Source organism: Rhinolophus hipposideros (genome assembly GCF_964194185.1).
Source record: "Rhinolophus hipposideros genome assembly, chromosome: 5".
In the NCBI taxonomy this organism is placed as follows: domain Eukaryota; kingdom Metazoa; phylum Chordata; class Mammalia; order Chiroptera; family Rhinolophidae; genus Rhinolophus; species Rhinolophus hipposideros.
Genome location: NC_138051.1, coordinates 61,063,466 through 61,084,248, shown reverse-complemented (window position 1 = coordinate 61,084,248; position 20,783 = coordinate 61,063,466). Strand labels below are relative to the sequence as shown.

Sequence of the window (20,783 nt, the reverse complement as noted above, 5' to 3'; positions counted from 1 at the left end):
TAAAATTTAGGAAATGACATCTTGGAGCAAGCTATTGTCAGGAAGGAAAATGTTACCCTTCAGTGCCTGAATGAGGGCATGTGCTGCACATTGATAAGATTTGCTAAGGGGATATTTTAAAAAGAATCAATGATATAAGAATATATATGCTTAAAATAGATTGTTCTTGTAGGTGTTTCTTAAAATTAGAATTAAATATAAACTTTTGTTAAAAGCTATATATTTCCATTGAAAGTTTTATTCTTGTTCTCTGAGATGTGTTGCATTATTTTTACTTGGAAAAGTAAAAAGAATCTCTCAGATTAGCCCATACATCGCATTTGGTTGTTACCCTTCCTTGGCTGTTTTTCTTACCAGATATATATGATATGTGTGAGTCTTTCCTGTACTAGAACATATGTCCCTTACTTTGTTTGTCTTTGTACAGCAAGGCCTGGGCCAGTGTCTTATCCCTGTTAGTTACATCATGAATAATTTAACTAGTTACCAATCAAATAACTTGCTGCAGACGCTTAATTGTCCTCTCTTGCTTCCTCACTTTGCAACACCTGGTAACAAATCAGCCTCATGATTCCATCATCCTACAGGATGGTTTTCTATGCATTGTCTTCATTCCTCAATAGTTAGCCATTGCTTAATGCACCAGTATTGGCCATCCAAGAGCTCCAGTGGCAAAGAATGAAAGAATGAGTGCTGCCGCAGAAGTAGATGAAGGTGCTGTCCGGGTGGTGACAGATGGTCCTCTTTGGGGCGGGCCAGTCAAGGACAGCATCTCACGGGAGGTGACATTTGAGCTACAGGACTTGAGAAATAGCACAATATGCAGACAAATGATGATGCTCCCTCTGTGCCCCTCCCCAGCAACATTCCCTTCCCCATTACCAGAGTTAATTACATCCTGCATTTGTATGTATCACCTCCATGCATTTCTTCATAGCCTTACTCTACACATATGGATCCCTATTCTAGTATCTCCTTTTCTCAAACTTCATATCAGTGGTATCATAGTGTTTATATAATAAGAGCCAACAATCTACTGGTGTGCTAGCACTGTTGTAAACATTGTACCTACCTATATTGAGCCAGGTAGCCGTTACCACACTTCAATGATGTGAACAGCTATTGTTATCTCATTTTACTAAAAAAGAAACCAAGGCTGAGAGTTGTTTTTTTATTTTGTCTTTTTTAAGGCAGTTTTATAATTTTGTTCGACAGTCAACGGTTAGTTCTCATCCACAATAACTGTGTAGATTTTTAAAAGTGGTGACAGGTACATAGGTAACCAACGTACAGAGTTTATTTGGTGAATCTTCATCCTCGTTATGCCTTCTGGACAGCCACACCTGGATGCGGTATTAGACATGCGTTCTTCCTTTGGCCCAGACAGCTTTGTTGAGTCTGGCGTCAATGAGCACATCTGGAGTTCCCATCTTCTTCAGGACAAATTTCCAATCTCTTTAAGTGCCTGAGGGGCACGCTTCTTGAAACCCACCCCATGGATGTGCTTGTGAATGCCAATGGTGTATGCTCTGGTCATTACCTCACTGAGGGCGAAGCGGCCCTTCTCTCCACCCTTCTTTGTGGGAACCATTCTGCCAAGCCTAAGTTGGAAAGGAAGAGCGTGAGTTATTGTGGGTTCAGCGTTTTTAATTGTCCAAGATGTCACAGATAATAAGTGAGAGAGCCAGGATTCAATCCCAGTCAGTCTGGTTCCAAAGTCTGAATGTTTTCCCATGGCTTTCAAAGTAATTTTCTTAATGAAAATCAGATTGTTTTTTTCTGTGAGAATGAAAAAAAATTTTAAGCTTCTATCAGAGAAAAGAAGACCAAGAATATTTTCCAGGTTTTTCACATTTGCAATGATGTTTCCTTTGTTTTTTAATTGAGATGACTATAGATTCAGATGCAGTTGTGAAAAATAATATAGAGACATCCTTTCTATGCTTTTCCCCAGTTTCCCCAGTGGTAACATTTTACACAGCTATGTAATAGTACAGTGTCACAACATCACATTGATATGTGACATTGCTACAATCCACTGCTTTTATTCGGATCTCCTGATTTTACTTTACTCATTTGTGTGTGTGAGTGTGTGTTCTGTACAATTTTAGCATTTATGTAAGTTTATACAGACTTCTCCACAGTCAAGATGATCAGTAGGTCCACCCTGCAAAGATCCCCCATGTTGCCTTTGTAAATGACTAAATAACCGTGCGATCATCTCCAAAGAAAAGCCTGTTATGAGCTTGCACGAGCAAGGGTGGGTGATGCGAGGTGACTGCTGAATTTCATTCCCCCCACCTCCAACCCCATTTACTCCCAACCCCTGGAACCACTAAACTATCCTCCATTTCTAAAATGTTATCATTTCAAAGCCTGAATTTTTTTTTGATTTTTTTTTATTAGTTTCAGGTGTACAAGACAAGGTAATACTTAGACGTTCATCATTTATATCCCTCACACTGTGAACCCCCCTACCCCCTTCCATTATCCCTCCGACCTCACACCGAGCCATCACATTATACATATAAAATTATAGTTGGCATTCATTAATGTTTAGCTTCTGGTGTACAGTGCCATGATCAGGCATCCACATTATCTCTGAGGTGGTCTCCCAAATAGGACGCATGTCCATCGGATACCCAACAAAATCTTTACAACATTATTGAATAAGTTCCCCAAATTAATTTTCAAAAAACCCTGAGTCAAAGCCTGAATTTTTAACCTCTCTATTATATTGCAATTTGTTTTCCAAAGAAAATTATATTTCCAAGACTGTTACATTATGTTAAGGTATGTTGCTCTGGTTCCTTCATTGTAACTGCTGGGTGGTATTCCCAGACTTATCTTCGCTTCTGTTGATGGACATTGAGGTTGGTTCCAGGGTTTTTTTTCACCACTACAAATAATTCGTGAACATGTGTCCTTGTGCATATTGTTGCTTCTTCACTCTTGAATTGGGGTCTGTCTTTGATAACCAAAGAAAGATAAAAGAAAAATTATTTATTCCAGGTAATAGACCTATTTGTTATAATGAAGCTCACTAGAAGGGTCTTATTAGGGCCAGTCACTATTCTCTTGCTAACAAATATTTGTATTACTAGATCTGTTATTTTTAATGAAGGTGTTTGAGGTAAGACAAACAATGCCACAACATTACTGGCAATAACATCACATGTCCTCTATTCTAATGGGAATTTATGTTACAATGCTCCTTGAATCACAGGACATCTAGTTGGAAGGGAACTTCCAGGTAACCCAGACCAATTAGGTCTTGAATCCCCTCTACAATGTTCCAATATAAGCTTGACATCCTTTGCCTAACTTCCAGGGTCAGGTAACTCAGCCCCTCTCCAGGTAGCCCATAATACCTCGTGATAGCTCTGTGAGCTGAAAGTTCTAGTTTATATTAAAACAAAATCTGTTTTGTCCTACGTACTCATTAGCTAGTGTCATTAGCAGAGTAATTCCTTCACCCCCACCTGCCAATAGGACTAGGCCTCCACTGGCCTCGGAGAGCCGCTCTTACCCTATGGAGGAAGATACCCAATGGGAGGGATAGAAGAAGAGAAACTTCATCCTAAAAAGATAAATCAGTTTGCCTTTGTGGCCAGCAAAGTAAAACTAACATAATTTTAAGGTCCCCTTTCCTCACCAAAATTATTCCCACTTTTTTCCACATTACCAAAAATTCCCTTAGCTACAAAATCTTTTGTTTGACAACTAGAAATAAAAGATTTAAAAGGGAAGTTTTGGGTTTAGAAAAAATTTAATGTGAATGAATTTCAATGGAAGGATAATGGATGGGGTAGTTGGGAGATCATTCTTAAGTGGCTGGTATCAGGTCACTCCTAAGCTTTGAGACAAAGAAGGAAGAGAGTTGGCATCAGGGGACAGGCTGAGGGGACAAGGAAGATGCACAACACAAGATGAACACTTTAGCAGATTTGGCCATAATTATCTTTTGCTGGGTGGCGACAATGACAGGCGGTGACCTGAGGGAAACCAGCTCACTTAGCATGATACACCACAAGCTGGGGGTGGGAAGGAGTTGATGGAGCTACGGAGTTTGCACTTTGCAAAGGGTCCTCGTCCCATTTTGAATATTTGCATCGTTATTCAAAGCTACACATTCATTTCCTTCCTCAGGTATCTGCTCAGGACACAACCTCACTCTCACAGAACTTCCTGTTTCAGCAGTGAGAACCACTGTTCAGAAGGAAACATGGCTTAATGGATTCAGGAACGGAACTGACGGAATTTATTTTGTTAATTATCTACCACTAGATTGCTAGCAATGTTTTTCTTACAAATTGGAATTAACCATGATGATTTGTATAAATGTGATTAGGAAAATATGTTTATAAAGCATTATTTGAAACAACACCATGTTAGGTTTTAAAATGAAAATTTAAGAACCTGAAAATGTTTCTATATAATTTTTAAGTAACAAAATAAGACAGATTACTAAGAGGGGGGAAATAATGGTAAAGAAGTACAATATCAGCCCCAGTTTAACAGAGAAATAGCTAATAAACAATAAAATTCATACCATACTGCATACCTTTCCAAGGCACTAATAGTTTCTGGAAATCAGAGGAAAGACATTTGAGGGTGAACACTTGCCATTTGCGATGAGGTGCTCTAAAATCTATTCCCTCCACCTCGGAATAAAACATCATTGAAATTCATAGGAGGGCCAGGCTGTGTAGCCCACACTTGGTGGGTGCAGAGCAGAGCAAGCTGCTGCTCAAAACAGACAATTCCCTGCACATCGCTCTGTCTGTGTGATATTAGCGGCAGATTCAGCAGTCACCTCGCATCACCCACCCTTGCTCGTGCAAGCTTATAACAGGCTTTTCTTTGGAGATGATTGCACAGTTATTTAGTCATTTACAAAAATCAACCCACTCCCATGGTGAGATTTATTTCTGTGGGAGTCAAATCTCAGTTTCTAACTAGCAGAGCAAAAATCTGTTGTCATGGAAACCATTCCCATTTATCTAGGCTGGAACTGCAATTCACTTGCATGGAGATGGGTTGACAAAGATGCAGAGGGGAAGGGTGACGTGGCTTAAATCCATTTTCCTGAATAATATTGATGATCGCTATTCATTTTACTTTGGCTGGAACTTGACCCATAAATACTGGATCCTAATAAAACATTTCCATTGGGGGGTGGGGAGAGGGCAGAACCTAAACAGGTTTTAGAAACTATTTAAGATATCTCAAAAAGTTTCTCTTTTGCCAATGAAGAGGATCATATATTAGAATAATAAGATTGTATGTTACTTTGTTCTCAGAGTAATTAAAACCATAGTACCGTGTTTCCCCTAAATAAGACCTAGCCGGACAATCAGCTCTGATGAGTCTTTTGGAGCAAAAATTAATATAAGACTCGGTTTTATAATATAAGATTATATATATATATATATATATATATATATATATATATATATATATTAAAAGACCGGGTCTTATGTTATATAAAGACCCCGTCTTACATTATATTATGTTGTATAAGACCCGGTCTTATTAATTTTTGCTCCAAAAGACGCTTTAGAGCTGATTGTCCGGCTAGGTCTTTTTTTCGGGAAAACACGGTACTGGCAGGGAGAGTCATATTAAGAATAATTTAACTTCCTAATATTCATTAGGACTCTCAGAGAAGGAATATGTAAATTTATCATCAGTATAAAAGAGATTACATGCCTCTCAAACTCATAGGCCAAGTAAAGGAACCAAGCACATCTGCACACGAGTTCTTCTTCCTACAAACTTACGGCATCATGCGTTGACCAGGAAGGCACCTGTGTAGTATTAGCCTAGTGGTATTTGTGCCTTCCTACAGGATGGGACATCTCTGAGGGTGGGCAAAGGCATTGGCAGAGGTGGTGTGTGTCATCCCATTTCTTACTCCATGGTCCCAGTCATTCCTGTTCCCTCTGAGGAATCGCCACTTTTTTTTTTTTTTTTGCCACTTTTCAAATTAGGCATCCATTTCCTTCTAAAGGACTGTCAGCCAGACACATCTTTACATTTAAAATTATGTTATTGTGAAAGAGCACACAAAGCCGAGTTAGCAGTTGCCATGTGACTAGATTTCAGGTGCTGCTGGGTATCTGCAACAGAAGAAAAATGACAACATGACCAGAGGAAGGATATGAGAGGTAACTGTCTTTATCCAAAGCCTCTGAGTGGAGGGCTCCCAATATCAAATATTTAAAAAAAACCTGAGTGAAATATTTCTATTGGTGCTTGAGGGTTTTGTGGGTATCATTTAAATAAGAGGGTCAACTGGAAAAAAGAAGAACATCTGAAAAAATATTTTTTTTTCTATATAGCATAGACTTCTTAGTAAACAGATAATTACATCAGGAATATTAATCCTTAGAAAAAACATCCCTTTTTCAAAAGCATAAGTATTTACTGGAAAACATACAAACCTTATGTTTGCAGTTCAATAAACTTTTACATACAAATGTATGTATGTGTATATATAGATATGTAACTACCACCAGATTAAGATGTAGAATATATCCCTACCTCAGAGAATGTCCTCTCAACACTTTCCAGTCAATCTCCCCACCTCCACGTGGCACCATTTTTCTTACTTCTATCATTGTAAGTTAGTTCTGCCTGTTCTTGATCTTTACATAAATACAATATGTACTTTTTTGGGTCTGGCTTATTTTGCTCACCATAATGTTTTGAAATTCATTTGTTTTGCATATATCATTAGATTATACTTTTTTATCACCAAGTAGTGCTCCCTTGTTTGAATATATGCAATTTATTTATCCATGTTATTGTTCATAGACCTTTGGGCTGTTTCCAGCTTGGGGCTATTATAAATAAAGCTGCTATGAACATTTTATCAAGCCTTTTGTGGACATAGGCTGTCATGGAGGGTAGGTATATATTTAACTTGACTAGAACCCACCAGTTTTCCCAAGTGGTTTTCCCATTTTAACTCCCACTAGTAATGTGTGATTCTCCTCATCCTCACCAATACTCAGGCTTGTCAGTCTAGCAGGTGTGTAGTGGTCTCTCCTTGTGTACCCTTTGTTTTAAAGAAGCTGTGCTACTTTCAGACATTCTGCATCAGTGTTGTAGTAGTGTCCTGAGATAAAAACTAAAATGGAGCTATTGTGATTAACATTTTACAGCCACTTAATGAGCCCATGCCTTTAAAAAAAAATGCAGCTTTTCTAAAATACATAAAAGTTCAAGTAAGCAGAATTTTCAGGGTAGCCATAAGCTGATGACCAGAACAGATTTAAGTTGGAAAGGAACACTTCGGTATCCGAAACACACATTCATTTAGGCTTCTAAAATGAACAATAGCCACTTGACCTGAGGAAACCAAAAATCTATTCTCTATCCCAATTTTTAAGACGTCATTGAAATTCAGTAACTGACTCCAGCCTGATGGGGAAGTGTCACTCTTGGTGATTAGCTACAAGACTGTTGAGCCAGCTCAATCCATGGAATTGCTAGTTTATCAGGAGGTCAGATGCCTCATGTGTATGAAAATAGCTGAATAGCCAGTTCTTGTTCCTTCACTCAACCTTGAAATGTGTCCACAGATTGCAGTGGATCCGATTCTTTTTATTCTTTGTGACCATTTTGCTTTCCATCTAAAGCTCAAAGGGAGAGCAGAAGATGGGGCTTTTATCCCTCCCAAGGTATCTTGAAGGCTGAAGAATGGATGATAATGCCACCAGTTGTATTTGCCTCCCAGTAAAGTTTAAAGGAAACTTGTGACTTCACTCTCAGATTTTCTACGATTTATTCTTTGATGTTATGAAAAATATTTTTAGAAGAGAGAGAGACCACTATATCTTGCCATGAATCTCATAACTTAATACTGGGGGAAAAAAGACACTCTGAAATTACTAAATGTTCAGAACATAAGAACAGTCTGCCAGAGCCTAGATGTAAGCACTTAAGTGCATAAAAAAGCCACCTCTTTCTTTTGTGATCTGGTCACCACTGAGATTCAGCTTTGAAAGTTATGAGAGGTGGGAGGGTTGTATTCCAAGTCTAGAGGGTGCAGGATAGGGAGAAGGGAAAGGTTCCTGGCTTTTCAAGTTTCATCTAAGAACATTTCTAGTGGGAACAATGTTATAAAGAGTATTTGGGTTTCCTAGCTAGCCTAAATATCATATTTTAAAAAGCAACATATTTTCATAAGCTGTTTCTCCTCACTGATATCTAGATAATTTACAAACTTAGGTTTAATTTACATTTGATCCAGGGGTTATTTAGAATGGTATTTCTAAATTTACAAGAGATACCAAAGATTAAGTGAAGCATTTTGGGGAACATAATGAAATAGGAGGATCAAAATTATTAGTTAACTTTGACTTAGTAATGGACAAATGTAAATTTACATGTGAAGAAAGAGGGGGAAGGTAACAGTTTGCAAAATAGAAAGGTATAGCAAAACATCCAAATAAATTGTTGAGTGGGATTAAGATATTAAAACTGTGATAAAGGCACAGAATTTTAAAAAACAAGAAAAATGGATTATAACAAATAGATATATAAACAATATTGATGGAATAAAACTATGTCAATTAACACAATAAATGTAAATAGCCCAAATTTTCCTATGACAAAGGGAAAAACCAACATATTGAGTTAAAAAAATAGTTGTTTTTTTTTTAAAAAAAAGATGAGCAAAGCTATGCTAGCGAGAGAAAGAGAAAGAGATGGTAGAGGTAGAGGTAGAGGTAGAGGTAGAGGTAGAGGTAGAGGTAGAGGTAGAGGTAGAGGTAGGTATGTATAATAGTATCAAGTGAAATGGAGTTCAAGGCCAAAAGAACTAAGTGAAACACAGAAGGATATTATTTAATGTTAAAGGTATAATGAATGCACAAAGAAGGTATACCAAACAATGAAGCCATATTACATAAAGCAAAACCTCCTAGAAATAAAGAACATGATCAAAGCACAATCCTGTGAGAAATTGAATCACCTGTTTATTTTAGAATTTTATAAGTCAAGTAGACAAGTAATAAACAAGAATACTGGGTTTCTGAATAACCCAATTAACAAGTTCAATTATGTTTATGTTTACAAATATATTTTAAAAGTTTATATTCTGAATATTATTTTTATATTATCTGTCTCCTCTCCTATAAGAGAATATATTCTTCTCTTACACCCATTGAATATTTACCAGAAACTATCATGTACATGTATCTGTCCACAAAATAATGATTATATTGTAAATTCTAAAGAGTAGAGATTTTTTGTGACCCAGACATGTGACCATAATCTACTAAAACTAGTAATCCATGACTTTCCACTTTCTCTCCAACAGACCACCTGAATCTTCCAGTTTCAGGGCCCTAAGGCTTTCTTGGTAACAGACACACGGTGTTGAAGCCAGCCTTGTCCACAGATAGTTATCAGCGGTGGGAAGAAACTAATTTGTTTAACAGACACCATGAGCTAAGACCTCTTCCAAGTGCTTTACAAATAATGCAAGAATTTACGCTTAACTAGGAAAAACGATCGGTAAGAAGCTTAAAACAAAACAAAACAAAAAAAAAGCACCCTCGTAATTTTAAAATGCAGATTTGAAAAATGAGATTCCATTTTTTGCCTATCAGATTACAAATACAAATACAAATCATAATATTTGGAGTGAGATATACAGGCAAGTGTTACTCTCATGACCTTATAAATTGAATGACCACTCACAGAGACATTTTGATGACATGATCTTAAAAACCCTCTAAATTTAGAGTTTGTTGATCAAGAAATTTCACTTCTGGAAGTGAAAATAATTAAGACTGTATTCAGATACTTACTATGTAAATTTCATTTCAGCTCTTTGCAACAAGATGGACGCAAACTAAATGTCCTGAAATAGGAGGTTAGTTAAATAAGTTATGATGCCCCTACACAGTAGGTTACTCTACAGTTTAGCACTCAGTGGCACAGATTCTGGCCACAGACTTCCTAGGTTTGAATCCCTGCTCTGCCTTTTAACAGCTTTATGACTTCTGACCACTTAACTTCCCTTGGCTTCATTCTATCATCTATAAAAATTTGAATAATAATAGTATCCATCTTTGTTGGTTTATTTTGTAGGAAAAGATGAGTTAATATGTGTAAAACATTGCAAGTAGCCTACCACTTTTTATCAGTATTATCTAGGGAGTACTAGTATGAAGTCTGGCAATTAAGTATGTGAACTCATCCTAGAAAAAGTGCTATATATCGCTACAGTCACCTTTAAAATACTCCCCTTGGGAAGCTATGCACTGACGCCAGTGCCTAGTCCACCCTTCAAAGCAATTGTGGAATTCTTTTTCTGGAATGACCATCAGAGCTGTCGTATTACCCTTGATGTCTTGAATGTCATCAAGATGTCTTCCTTTCAATATTTCCTTTATCTTTGGATAAAGAAAGAAGTCTTTGGGGACCAGATGAGGAGAGTAGTGACAGTGTTCCGATACAGTTATTTGTTTACTGGCTAAAAACTCCCTCACAGACCGTGCCGTGTGAGCTGGTGCATTGTCGTGATGCAAGAGCCATGAATTGTTGGCGAAAAGTTCAGGTTGTCTAACTTTTTCACACAGCCTTTTCGGCTCTTCTAAGTAGTAAACTTGATTAACTGTCCATGTTGGTACAAATTCATAATGAATAATCCCTCTGACATCAAAAAAGGTTAGCAACATCGTTGAAAACAAGTTTGCGAACTTAATTGTCAGAGCTCATATTTGCATATTTAGCCAGATGGAAAAATATTTATAGCATCTTAAGTGAAAAGATGGGTTTTAAGAAAGCAATGGGTATATAACATGATCTCCGTTTTGTTGATATACATTATATAAAGACATACATATCTGCCTATGAATTTATACCAGATTTCAAGGGTTCATTATCAAGGTTGTTAATAGTGTGAATCTGGTGAGACTGAGGGTTTTATTTTCTTCTTCTTTTAAGTCTTTTTATTTTCTGATTTTTCTGAAATGGGCACTTTCTGCTTTTGCATTAAGGGGTAAGAAGTTATTTCTTAAAACAAATGGAAAGTCTTACTCCCACTAGCTATTTAGTTCTTGTCACTGGAAATCTGAGGGGATGAGTAAGAAGTCATCTTTGATTTAGCACTTAACACCACATGCTCCGAAAGAGCACAGTAAAAGCATTTCTATATGAAAGATAGTTCAGTGGGGGTTTTTTGTTTGTTTGTTTTGTTTTTTCACTTTATCACATGTATTTCTAAGAGCATGTTTTTAATTATTGAGCGAAAAGCTCTTGTTTATACAACTGAGAGTTTCTAGGTGAGGCAATTACATACTGTAGAGAAATGAAAATTTATGGATCTCAAATCTGTTTACTTAAAACTGTTTCCTGGCAGTAGCAGACAAAACAGAATGCTATACCACCTGGAAGAACATGGTGGACCGTGAAGTATGGACGTGAAGGCCGCCAGAGGGTCAGTAAAGAACACAGTTTTCTAGAAAGGGATTCAAAGCCTGCTGGTTGGGGCCCTAGAATTCTCCAGAGAAAAGACAGCATTTGCACCAAGGAGATCAATCTTGTAGTCCATCTCCAGGATGTGAAATCCAATATTTACACCAAGGCTTAGCCCAAGGAAGGCATTTTTTTGATCCTCAGCTGTAAGTACTTAGTAACTGCCTAACAACACACATAGCGTGATTTAGAGTATCCACAGAAAGGCATGCTCTCTGACAGAGCCTTGGGCCGAGTCGTGTTGACCTTACAGCCTGTATGCCTGCCGCTCTATTAAAGTTTCATGCCTTCAATCACAACTGCTGCATGAATGCTTTTACAGCCTCCAGCACTCTAAGCTAAAGCCATAGGGACATGGCAAATCAATTTTCTCCGAAGAAACTATGAACATTGAGTGAGGGAACAGGTTTTTAACAAATTTTTTTTTTCTGTGCTATGAGGCGAAAAGTGGCTCCTCTATCTCATTGCTGAAAAAATCCTCCATGTTGCTTTGCATCTCCAGTTTCGAAGTTTCCTGTCTAAGACAGAGAAATATCTTAAATTTGAAGAACTTGAAAAAACTCATGAGAGTGTCTCTGGAATTCAAACTCTGTCCCAAACTGGCTACATTGTCCCTGAGTGGTAGAGAAGCTGCATTTCTGTTACTGGTTTGAATATTCTAGTCTTCTTCTGCTTCATTAGAGAAACCCCATGAATACTGATTAAATTAATAAATCATGAAGGGAAAAATTATCATTGTCATCTGTATTAGTCAGTTTTGCTGCATAGCAACCCCCAAAATCCCAGTGGCTTGTGAAACAAAGATTTATTTCTTATTTATATTAATGTCATAGGAGGTAGTCTGAAGTTCTGTTCCACATGTCTTCTTTCTGAGGCTCACAGACTCTGTTTGGGATATGCTGACCTGGCTCATACCAGCTCATCAAAAGAGCGGATGGTGCGCATGTCTTCCTGACTCCATGTTTGGTAATGTTATTTTGATAGCCTAAAATCAGCTATGTATTTACAGCATGGAAATTGGTAAACACTATAAATCAGAGAGCCAGTTTATCTTGTTTTTTGATAGCAGTTTATCAACACACCACCAGATTCATGTGACAAAGAGGAAGAGCAAAAGATCTGGCAGAAAATCACAGTGACGTTTTAGGCCAAAGCAAATCACATGACCAAGGGTGACAATGGGGCAGGGATACACACTCTGTCTGCAGGAGACCCTGGCAAAAATGGAGAGGGAGCAAATGGTTGTAAACAATACTACAATCTACCACACTGAGTAACTGTAATTGAGCAAACCCCAAACTAAGACATGTGGTGTGACAGAGTGCTTTAAAGATGTATGTGTATCTTTTAACACAACTTTTATTATAAAATAATATTATTCATTAAATGTTTACAATATGCCAGGTGTTATATAGAACATTATATATATATATATATATATATATATGTATATATATATATGTATATATATGTATGTATATATATATACACACACATATATATATATATACATATATATATATATATATATATATATATGTGATTTCATATAATCTTCAAATCAAGGCAGTGGGGCCCCAGCAGTCACTCATGGGACACCCAGAAGAGGGCATAGCCTTGAGCAAGGCAGTTCCCTGTTGGCAAGAGCAATTCCTAGTGTAATCTATCAACAGCGATATTCCCAGCAGCCAGAAGAGGGATGCATTGGCCTTTAAAAGGGGATCGATCTGGACAGAGCATCTCAGTATCCACTACAGTTAGGTGATGTGTCCATGGTCACACAGCTAGTCAAAGGCTAGAATTTAAACCTAAGTCCATCTGACCTTCAAGTCTGTCCTCTTAACCCCAATGCTACGTTGGTGCCATTGCCCCATCTGTCTCATTCATTTGCTTCTGATGATATAATGGCATTTCTGGTACACGTTATGGTTTAAAGAGTGACTGAAACTGAATGTGTGAATTGTTATTTGTTTAAAAAAGGAGGTAAATGGCATTATGCATTAACTTTGGGTGTGAATGTTTGTGTGCTTGTGTATGTAGGTCTGGCACTGCGGAGTGGGAAAGGGGATTATAGGTGACATTGTATTTGATTAGATTAAAAGCGCATAAGGTCGTCCTTTCTGGCCTCTTCATAAGTTACAGGGTCAAGTTCACGACAGAAATGCTGCGATTTGTTTCATGTACGAGAGATGTGCCAGCTTCAGCGGGGAAACTTAGACCTGCTGGGGACGTGCTTCCTCACTTATCCTTAATGTTAGCCTGGGCCTGCTGAAGGGCAGCTCATTGCCCAGGGATTGCCCCAGCTCTCCCTAGGTCAGAGCCAGGGTTCGCCACTGTCAAAGATAAACCAAGCCAGATACTAGCTACAGTGATAAGAACAGATTTGAATTAGTAATATACTATTGCAGTAGGGAAAAGAGTCCAGCATGAACTGAGCTCAACTTCAATTTGTGCAGAGGTGACTGGGCATTTTAAAGGGAGAATGGAGTAGGGAGGGGGAGGGCAGGAACTCAGCAGAGTCAGAGAAGTGGGAAGGAGCGGTTGGCCCACGTGACACTCATCCAGGTTTGCTAAGTGGCACTGATCGCTTATCAAGGTTAGAATTCTCTCCCACAGAGACGGGAAGACAGGGGTGCTTTCTCTACGTGATGGCTAGAACAACAGTAAACTCTTTCGGCAGCCTTGACTTTGTCAGACAGACCCTTTAATGGGGGCTGGTATCATCCTAAGGATGTGGTCTTGAGTTGGTAGCCACTATGTTAATGTTTTATTCAAATCTTTATAGGCCAAAGTTGAGGCCTACTTGAGAAGACAGCTCAGAGGAGCCTAGCTAGAGTCTAGCCACAGAGAGAATCTTTGTCACAACCAATGAGAAGTAAGCAGCAGTTTAGTGGACCAAATCCCTACCTGTAAAACTCCTCTGACACTAGGCTTACCCAAAGCCAGGAGCCTCCCAATACACCACTGATGAGAAATCTCATATGCACACATTCACGTGTTCTCACATACTCTTACACTATCCCCACACTCACACTCGCACACATATATACACATACAATCAGACATACACTTTCACACACACGCACACACAGAGCCTTATATGCACTCACATGTTCACACACACACACACGCACACACTCACACACACTTACCCCCCCTAGAGTGAATTTCAGTTTCTAGGCTCAGCTACTCAGTTTGCTGATCACACCTATTCACAGCCCAACCCTGCTGCCGGGTTTAGAGCAGGGTGGCATAACCAGGCAGGCCAGCCTCTGCGGCTCCTGTCCATCTAACTATAGTGAGCTGGGGCTAGGGCAGATCCAGGAACTTAGATCACCACAGAAATCAGGGAGCGATCGCTCCATCGGGCTGGAAGGGTGCAGGCAGGGCAGGAAGAAGGAGAATTTTAGCTAGAAAGAGAATCAGGCCATTGGGCAGGTCAACTTGAAGGTTCCCCAAGTACTGGCCACTCAGTGAATTCTCATTCTTTCATCTCGTTCCACATTCAGCCAAGTTTCTGACCAGGGTCTCATCTCAGGTCAGTAGGTGATAAAGCCAGCACTGGACCCCAATCCAAAGCTTCTTGTCCTCTCCCAAGAGACCCCTCTCTTTGACAGGGATCCTTTTCAAATTCACCAAAAAACTTTATGCAGCAAAAAGAAGATGAACAGTGCATAGGTTAACTAGCCATGCTATGGTTTACCTATTGTCTAATTGTTAAGCATAATCAAATTCCCTCATAATCAATCATAATCTCCTCATCAGTTCACCTTTGGTTTTACATGCTCTTCCCATAGGTTGTTTTCGTTCCTTCCTGCATGGGTGGGGGAAGAGTTCTCTTCTTCGGGAGGCTAAAACGGAGAGCATGACTTTGGAGTCAGACAAAGAGTTGTGTCCTGGCTCTTCCGTATGTGAGTGATCAAACCTGAACTCACGTGTATCCTCCCTGAGCCGCTGCACAGTGGCAGGTGGTGATTGGGATTCAATAGGAGACACATTAAAAACGCCCATCCGAGTTCCTGGCTGATGAGAAATGGCCAGTATATTGTAACTATTAGAATTTCTTGCTTTTACTTTTTAATTATATAACGTCAGTAATTGTAGTGAGACTCAAACATCGGTATTTCTTCAAGAAAAATTGTTATTCTCCTGGGGGTGGGGGTGGGGTCGGGGAGGGCCTTCCTTCAGAATCACATTGCATGGGTTGTCACTTTGCTCCTGTGCTGTGTTGACCTTGAGAAAGAGGTGGGATGGAATGCAGTCTTGAGCAGCATGCACTGTGACAGAGCTGCCATGGGAGGCAGCAAAGTTGTGCCTGTAACTTCAGATCCCAGACAGCCAGGAAGCCTCCTTTCGTTTGCCCCAGTTTGTCTCCATCCAATAGTCGTAGTACATTAGGGGGTGCAGGCATGGGGGGAATGACAACATGAATAATGTTCATGGCAGGGAAAGGAAAGGAAACCTGTCTTCTGTCTGGACATGCTCGGATGCACGAGCCAGTGAGGAGTTGGTTAGGATGCATTTAATTCCATTTCCCATTTGCTGAGCCTAAATAATAATAGGTTCTGAAATAGCCTCCATGGGCTCTCCCAGATTGAACTCCCCATCTCTTATAACATGCTGTCCTTTGGGAGGTGAGAGGAGCCAGTCCTGGTGGAAGTTGGAGCGGAAATGCAGGAGAGGAGGGAAGGAGGAGGCAGAGTTCTTTGTCTCTTTCACGCTCCAGACAACTTGCCATCTTTCTGGGAGATCTTGGTTATTCAGAGCATGTTCTGAGCCCTTGACTGGAAATTTGTCACTGCTTCTTCGGCTACATCATTTTCCTACTCTCATTCACTTTCTGATCATGACATCTTTTCAGGAAATTGGAGAACAAATATCCAAGAAATGAGAATGCCATTGCTAAAACATTATAAACAGCTTTTAATGACATGTACAGCCAAAGATGCCATAATGGAAACACACACTTAATATTTGCATCTTCAGTGTTCCAGTATGAATTTACAGGGCTGCGCTATGGTCCTGAATACAGAACATCTCTGTTAGCACAGAGCAGGAATTTAAATGCTTCTGGAAAACAAAGTCAATCAATAATAATGTTCTTCTACATCAGATGTAGTTTGTAAATGTGATCAAAAGACTATCCTATAAAAGCAACACACACATAAATGCTTACAATAAGAGCATTTTCTAGTGATAAATTGTTTCCAGAATTTTGCATTGTCCCCTGCTCAATATCTGAAAGTTGGCAAAGCTTAAGAAAGAGGTTTCTAGATCTTTATCTTATAATGCAGTTGTTTATCAAATACCAGAATAGTCATTTGCCAGGTAGAAGGTATTCTTGGGACTGAACATAGACACAAAGACAGAAAATCTGCAAATAAATAGATTTTTGCAATTCATTTATTGTTTTGCCATGAAAAATACTGGGAGTGATTTGAATCAGCACTCTTTGTCAACTATGGTATAATTTTTTTTGGATTATATAGCAGTCAACAATTCTTTATGGGTGTCAGGTCTGAATTACATTGTACAGACAATTAATTGCAAGGCTGGAATACAAGAAATCAGGTAGCTTCAGTTCTGTGTAGCTGAATGAATTTGGCTTCTGTACTCCAACCTCCAAATGTTACTAAGGCATAGGTTATCATAAAAAGGTGGAGAAAACTGTGGTAGCCCAGCCAGCGTTTGCTCATTCAGAAAAAGAAGGGCTATGAATTCTAAAGTAACAATGAAATTAATGTCTCCTTTAGAATATGTCTCTCATTTTATTGCCCAGTCTTCCAAATGAGACCTTCTTTCCTTCCTTCATCCCCAGAGCTCCTGGTAAAAGTTCTTGAGGAGAAAACTCCAAATTATAGTGCAGCTGGGACCTAGTGATTAATGAGTAGCCCTTTCAGCAAGGGTAAATCTACTTTGTGCTTTTTCTTACTCAGCTGTCTGGGTCTAGCCTCCCAGCATCTAAGTCCATAAATCAGAGCACAGGTGATAAAGGATATTCTCCAACAGATCCCATTCCAGGAATCTCCCCTTCAAATGCCCCCAGTCAGTCAGCAGGTATTTGTGAGCAAGAAGGAAGAAGGTCAATAAGAGTTAATAGCAACGAAGAATTATTAAGCATCCACCATGCACCAGCAGGATTCTGGGCTTTAGACATGTGTATCTTGCAATGCCCACAACACCTAAGAGTAACTGTATTCTTATTTTATACATGAGGTAAAACTGTATAAAAAGTTGACCAGTAACCGGCAGCATTTATGAATTCAGAGTAGTTTCCTTAACCACTACCCTTAATTAGCAGGAGATTTCACATTGATGAATGCAGTAAACCCTCACAAGAAGCCAACTACAAAGTATTGTTGTTATTCCCATTTTATCCATTGAAGTAATTCAAGTGGAGGTTAACTTTCTCAAGGTCATACTTAATAAGGAACAGAACCAGAATTTGAACCCTTCCAAAGTCTGTGTTCTTTCTACCACCTCACAATGCTTCCACCAAGCATTTACATGCATATTCTCAAAGATTTAGTGCCGAACTTTGTATTTAATAAGTAAGTATGAGAAAAATAATCATAAGATCAAGAGATATAATTTTAAGATTCTGTCCTTTTACTGAAAGGAAAGAGTGGGATGAGGCATTGTGTTCACAAGGAGGAGAGTGGGCTTAGTTTTCAAAGAAGGCATATGGGAAAGGGAGTTTGTCCCTGTAGTTTACAGGAGGGAAGGAAGGATATGGCCAAACTGCTAGGACACGGAATTTTGTATCAGGTACAATGATAATGGCTGAAAGGAATGGAAAACTTCAGGACAGGGACTTAGCCAAGAATTTGTTTTCCCCACATACCAAGAAGCCAAGTGGTAGGAGACTTCAAGTATTGGTCCAAGATGCTCAAAAGATGCCGTTAAAACTCGGGCTCTTTCTCTTTCCACCCCTGCTCTCTTATCATGTTGGCCTTCTTCTCATGAGAGTCACAAAACATTTGCCATAAAGTCAGGAACAAAAGGGAAGAAGAATGCATCAGCCACTCTGGTCCCGTTAGAGGCTTTCTCAGTCCACCCCCACACACACACCAGCCGCCAGCCAACTTCCACTTAGATCCCATCAATCAGCTGTGTGTCCCGTGGCCGTCCCAGCAGACAGGGAGGCTGGGAAAGCAAGTACTTCTCTGGACATGTGGCTCTCCCAGCAGAACTGCATCCCCATATGGATGGGGCAGTGTGGGAAATGACAAAGACAGGACACCTTGGCTTAGGAGGCTGGTGTGGCGAAGAGTTAGGGTAACAGGGTTGTACTTGGGAAAAGGAAGACAATGTTGATGAGAAAGAATGTTGTGGTGTCCTTTGTGATCTATCTTTACAGTGAAATGGCCCCAGAGCATCACACCTGTGATTCTTCCTTCCCTCCCTCATCCTGTTCTTGACACTCTTCATTCTTTGTGCCCCAACACCAGATCAATTATTTAGACTTCAGGCTAAAGAATTTTGATAATTATCTGATCATCTGACTCCGTGGTGTTTTTTCTTTTAATTCTTGACAAATAATAGGCATTGAATAAATTATTGCTGAATTAATTACTTAATGAGATGAGGAAATTCTAAGCAAATATCACCTGGAGAGGGCCTTTGACTGCAGTGGCCAGAGGTTTTCACTACTACAGAGGAGAAACCATTCAGGAGCGATAGAAGATGTCTGGACACCATTGTTACCAGAATCCACATGTACAAATGTTGGCCAAGTGTCTCCAGTCAGACAAGAGAAATCTAGGAGGCCGTGTACTCTTGGGTCTCGGGCCAACACAACCCTTTATGATCTTGTTGCTCTTTCATGTGATTATAGCTCCCTGGTTTCCCTCTTGGTCTTTGCAGAGTCAGCTCTCCCAGGCACTGAACGGGCTGTCGGACAGGGCCAAGGAAGCCAAGGAGTTCCTGGTGCAGCTGCGCAACATGGTCCAGCAGATACAGGTATGGGCAGCACCTGAGACAGAGCAAACCCTGGGGGATAAGCAAACCCTGTGCCATTGGGGTGTTTGTCCGTTTCTTCTCTTTTATTTTTATGTGTTGTGAGGAAATTCCTATTTATTTTTTTCTGCTCTGTGTCTTCTAATACATACAAATGCACATGCAGACCAACTTGGAACATACCCCTTCTTGAGGTGGTTATGTTTGCCAACAAGCCAGAAACAACCTGGTTTTCCAAGTGGTTCCTGTCTTCCACACAGAGGTCCTAATTCTCCGCTACTGTGTGTTTAGGAAGAGACCTATTTCTTTGTGAACTCAGAATCATTATTGTTTAGTTTTTGAAACTCTATAGGTTCCCAAAATACCTTGTAATAATTATATCTTATTTTGATGGTAACAAACAGGTCACACTTTTCCTTCCTTTTTTCCTTCCTTCCTTCTTTCTTTCTTTCCTTCCTTCCTTCCTTCCTTCCTTCCTTCCTTCCTTCCTTCCTTCCTTCCTTCCTTCCTTCCTTCCTTTTCTAACTTCCTTCTTTCATTCCTTCCTGCACCATATTCTATTCTTCTCTTCTACTTGAGTACTTAAATTTTTTCAACCATGATCTCCTGGTGACTACAATTCCATATTGCTTTATTTGAACACAATGACTAACAGATCAGCCAGCATTTAGAAGCTCGTGAATTCTCCACTATAGGTAAAATAGATAAGCCATTAACTGCCTGAGATGCTAAAGTAATGAATTTCTTTACTGTTTACCATTCTCATGTTTTGAGATTTGCCTCACAGAAGTAACCTTTCTATAGGTTACTTCTGTAAATTGTCTTTCTAAGTGAATATTTAACCCATGTCAAGGCAGAACTGGCTTGTTAATGTAAGCCAGCTTTCCAAAGCATCTCACAACTGATTTCTTTGCCCTTTTTTTGGCATGCATGCCCACGTTAAAACTTTTGATTCCAAACAACCTAACAGTTGTACACTTCCTTCCGTTTTCCAAAGCAATAGAGGTTATCAGTCAGTCCCTTCTTTGCTTTTGCTGGCATAAAATATGCAACCCCAGGCTTGCCTCTGTACCTCACCTCCTCTTCAGAGCAAGGCTTTCTTTCTGCCTCCCTCCCAATATTGCCCTGCGTGGGATATAGAGAGCTCTTAAATGGTGTTTTCTAGGGGATTTCTCTGAGAACTCAAAAGCAATTGCCATGAAAACAAAACTTAATGTTTGTAGACGTCATTGCTCAAGTAATGCACACCTTATAATAAGAAGAGCTGGCATTTGAAATTTACCAAATACCTCTCAGTAGGTCATTATGTTAAGAGAGACACACAGTTC

General features: G+C 39.4%; 1 protein-coding gene and 1 pseudogene across 8 annotated transcripts in view; one reads left to right on the top strand and one right to left on the bottom strand.

Moving 5' to 3' along the window:
• The window catches only part of TRIM9 (tripartite motif containing 9), a 100,678-nt gene that overhangs the window by 31,907 nt on the left and 47,988 nt on the right, over positions 1-20,783 (top strand). For all 7 annotated transcript variants that reach the window (XM_081049052.1, XM_081049049.1, XM_081049053.1 and 4 more), the window contains exon 2: positions 19,363-19,458. In XM_081049052.1, coding sequence (XP_080905178.1) covers positions 19,363-19,458 — 96 coding nt within the window. The remainder of the gene's footprint in view (positions 1-19,362; positions 19,459-20,783) is intronic.
• On the bottom strand, positions 1,223-1,615 carry LOC308497971 (large ribosomal subunit protein eL31-like; annotated as a pseudogene). Its single transcript has one exon. The product of its transcript is annotated as a large ribosomal subunit protein eL31-like (transcript).